Source organism: Acanthisitta chloris, unplaced genomic scaffold, assembly GCF_000695815.1.
Source record: "Acanthisitta chloris isolate BGI_N310 unplaced genomic scaffold, ASM69581v1 scaffold21593, whole genome shotgun sequence".
NCBI classification, from domain to species: domain Eukaryota; kingdom Metazoa; phylum Chordata; class Aves; order Passeriformes; family Acanthisittidae; genus Acanthisitta; species Acanthisitta chloris.
This window is the reverse complement of record NW_008663554.1, coordinates 6603-10345: the sequence shown is the minus strand read 5'-3', so window position 1 is coordinate 10345 and position 3743 is coordinate 6603. Positions and strand designations below refer to the sequence as shown.

The 3743-nt window shown below is 39.6% G+C and overlaps 1 protein-coding gene across 1 annotated transcript in view; it reads left to right on the top strand.

The window, feature by feature from the left end:
• Positions 1-3329, top strand: part of TRIM23 (tripartite motif containing 23) — a gene marked incomplete at its 5' end in the record, with an annotated part of 8135 nt that extends 4806 nt beyond the window's left edge. Inside the window, 4 exons of the mRNA XM_009071042.1 lie at positions 911-1040; positions 1158-1268; positions 2701-2825; positions 3150-3329. Coding sequence (XP_009069290.1) covers positions 911-1040; positions 1158-1268; positions 2701-2825; positions 3150-3329 — 546 coding nt within the window. The remainder of the gene's footprint in view (positions 1-910; positions 1041-1157; positions 1269-2700; positions 2826-3149) is intronic.
• Between the last annotated feature and the right edge of the window lie 414 nt (positions 3330-3743).

Here is a 3743-nt window from a genome sequence, read left to right as displayed (position 1 = left end):
TAAAAAAATGTCGTCCTAAAGATGTTGATCCGCTGGTCTTGTATCAGGAGATGTTGCAGTGCTTTTGCACTCAGTAGTATTTCTGATGTGGGAAAAAATACAAGGCTGTGTGGACTAGGCGCAGGTTTGCCTAGCACAGTGTAGCCTGAACTTGGGAAGAAAACCAATGTATTGCTGCATAGTTCTAGTGACTGAAACTCTGGTGTTTTATCAAGGTGGCAGTTCTAAGTACTTAAAATATATTTCAAGCATATAAATCTTAGCCTGCGTTGTTTATTTTACAATTTGTGCTCTGCTGCTTACATTATAATATCATTTACCATGTTGTTATTATCAGATTGTTCAATACTTGTGGTAGTTTGGTGTAAACAGCAGATAAGTTGATTCTCATTCCTTGTCTCTAAGAAGACTTGGGAGGTTTTATTTTTCTTCACTATATCAGATTACTGCTTAATGCTAATAATGCTGCTGTTGTTAAAGGATGGGAAGAGGCTTGAGGTGAAGAGATACAGCTACGGAGCAGCCAGCAAGGAAATAGTTCTCCAGGTGGAGGCAATAATAATGTGACCAGAGTTGTCTGGTCTAAGAATTCCAGCTAATTGCTACAAACAAATCCTCAGGTGATTTCAGCCAAGAGTGCTGAAAGAATTTGAAATACTATAATGAAATTGGCTGACTTGCTAAAAGACATGTGGTAACTCAGGTGGAAGTTACAGGAACTCCTCAGAGATTATTGGGTGTTTTTGTTTGTATTATTCCTGGAGGTGATCGGTGATTGTGCCTTGTATTGTTGGAGGCCATCCACTTAGTCACTGTACAAATGGTGATGTAATAAGTATTTTAAACATAAGAGTTTTCTAGACTGAATATTCTGACTTTGCTGGTGTTTTGTGTCTGCTGTTTCTTCCAGGACAACAGGGTACACATTGGACCAAAAATGGAAATCCGTGTTGTCACTCTAGGATTGGATGGAGCTGGCAAAACAACTATTCTGTTCAAGTTAAAGCAAGATGAATTCATGCAGCCAATTCCAACAATAGGTTAGTAGCTGCAATTTAAATGTAATGACTTTTCCAAATGTTTGACTTATCTGCAGGTTTTGGTTGTTTTATATTCATACAGTGCAGGACTATAAAACTTTAATGTTTTCCTTCTAGGCTTTAACGTTGAAACAGTAGAATACAAGAATTTGAAGTTTACTATTTGGGATGTAGGAGGAAAGCACAAATTGAGGCCCTTGTGGAAACATTATTATCTCAATACACAAGGTAATACTGATACAGCTTTTATACTGCATTTTGTCTTCTAGCTTGTGTTTCAGAGCCAAAAAGATTATTAATAGAAATAACTTATAACAGCAGAAAGTTGTTCATCTAATGCGAAGTACAGCTGCTGGATTCATGAGCTGAGAAATTTTAATCCAGTTGGTCACAGTGTCTGCTGCATGATAAAGGTGCATTCTCCATAAATCCATCAGACAGTTCCACGGAGCCAAACAAAATTAGAACCTCTGTTAAATTGGTTCTAGCTGACAACAGACAAGGTGCAGCATTCCAAACTCTGCATAGTGAGAAGTAGTGCTTGCCAGGTATGAAATTTAAATAGCACTTGAAAATATTCAGCTTTTAGGAGCCTTCAGTTAGCAACCTAAAAAATTCTACCCAATTCTGTAAATTGCGGCTTGGAATTGCAGTGCAGTATCTGGTTGTGGACTAGGTTACTGATTCTGAAAACACTGATCTATAATGTGCCAGCTTAGAAATTCATTATGGCCTTCTGTAAATCCTCCACAGTTATTTCCCAATTCAGAAAGGAGTTCCTCTTCACTGATTCACTCACAATTGTCTGAAATACCTAGGAATTACAAACACCAGTTTATTTACTCCACTTTGTGCAGCATTTCAGCCTTAAATGTAGACTTGAACATTTTAAATTACCCCTTCAGACATTTAAAGATTGCATTTTCGTATTTCTCCTGCCCTCTTAAAACTCACTGTGTAAAGTAGCATGGGACTATGCCTGCCTTGAGGAATTGCATGTTGGACAGAAAGCCAAGCAGTTACCCTGGTGCACACCCGCAGTAGACTTTTGTTTAGTTTTGGTATTGGGTTTTTTTTTTTTTATCATTGCAAAAACCTTGAGTTTAAATTTTATCCTCTAGCTCTGCCTCTCCAGCCTTTCTGGCATCTTAGTTGCTCTCTCTAGGGGATAGTAAAATCTGCTGCTGCTATGTTGGGTCCGTGGCAATCCTCTCTGGATTGTGCAGTCTGCAGCTGAAGGGAGCTGTGCTGGTTTGGCGGAACCTGTAGATATTGCAGCCAGTTCAGGGAAACTGGAACAGTCATGTGGGAGTTGACTGAGTATAAATGGATCAAGAAATGGTTTAAACTGAGATGTTCAATCCACACATAGTAAATCTGGTTTTAGACCTAAGTAGTTAAAATATCACAGCCTTTATATTAGACTAGAAAAAAACTTTACAGGCTATTTTTCCCTCTTTTAGGATGAATTCTAGATTTTTGTTGAAGGTATAGAGGTATGTCAGGAATTTCTCTGTCCTCCTCAATCTGAAACTGAATTTGTGCTCTGCTTCACATAGAAAGCTGCTAGAAAAAAAAAAAAGGAGTTGTGTGAGTTGAAAGCTAATTTTACAGATTTTGTTCGAATGTGTGTAAAACATTTCTCTCTCTCTTTTCATAGCTGTGGTGTTTGTTGTTGACAGCAGCCACAGAGACAGAGTCAGTGAAGCATACAGTGAACTTGCAAAGTTACTAACAGAGAAGGAGCTGCGGGATGCCTTGCTCTTGATCTTTGCTAATAAGCAGGTACTTGCCATTATTTTTCACTTTCTTTTCCTCAGCCTGTGTGTCTGATTCCAACTTCCTGAACCCTTTGCCCTGGGTAGGGAACGGTAACATGGAAAGCATAACGTGTAATACATGTAATGCTGGTAAAATAAGTGTTGCCAGAGTACTGAACAACTCTTTCATGGTAAGAGGTAGTAAATGTGTAACTGCTTTGTTTGGTTTTTGTGTTTGGAAAGCTTCTCTGTGATCTGTAGCTTCAGTCCAAGCCATGAGTTCAAAATAAAATGGCTTCAGAGGTAATACAGAAGAATAACTGAGGTTTTGTGTCTGGTTCCCTTGCAGGATGTGGCAGGTGCACTGTCAGTGGAAGAGATCACAGAACTGCTGAGCCTCCACAAGCTGTGCTGTGGCCGCAGCTGGTACATCCAGGGCTGCGATGCCCGAAGTGGCACAGGACTGTATGAAGGACTGGACTGGCTCTCGAGGCAGTTGGTGGCTGCAGGTGTCCTGGATGTGGCTTAATTGTACAGCAGCTGCAGCTGAGGGTTGTAGTTTATGGTTTTGTTTTGTTTGCACGACTTAGGGTGTAGTTACCTGGTCTGCTCTCTAAAGAGGGGATTTTATTTCACGTGGTGGTTACAGACAAATACAAACCTTTTCCCTGGACTGGGTAATTGGTTCAGTCAACTTGTGCCGTTGTAGTGTTTTTTTGAAACTTGATACATTTATAGGTAGTGGAACGGGCGCGTTACAAAGATGCCTTGAAATTCCTTTTGGTGAAATCGTTACAATTTAAGGTTCTTCCCTGATGAAATATGCATTGGAGTTCAGGTAGTAATTACAACAATGTTACAGGAGTTAGTTAGTGTAAGAAAAATTCTGAGTGGTTTAGAATCCTTTCCCCATGAAACGATTCAAAAATCCATCTCAAGTCAT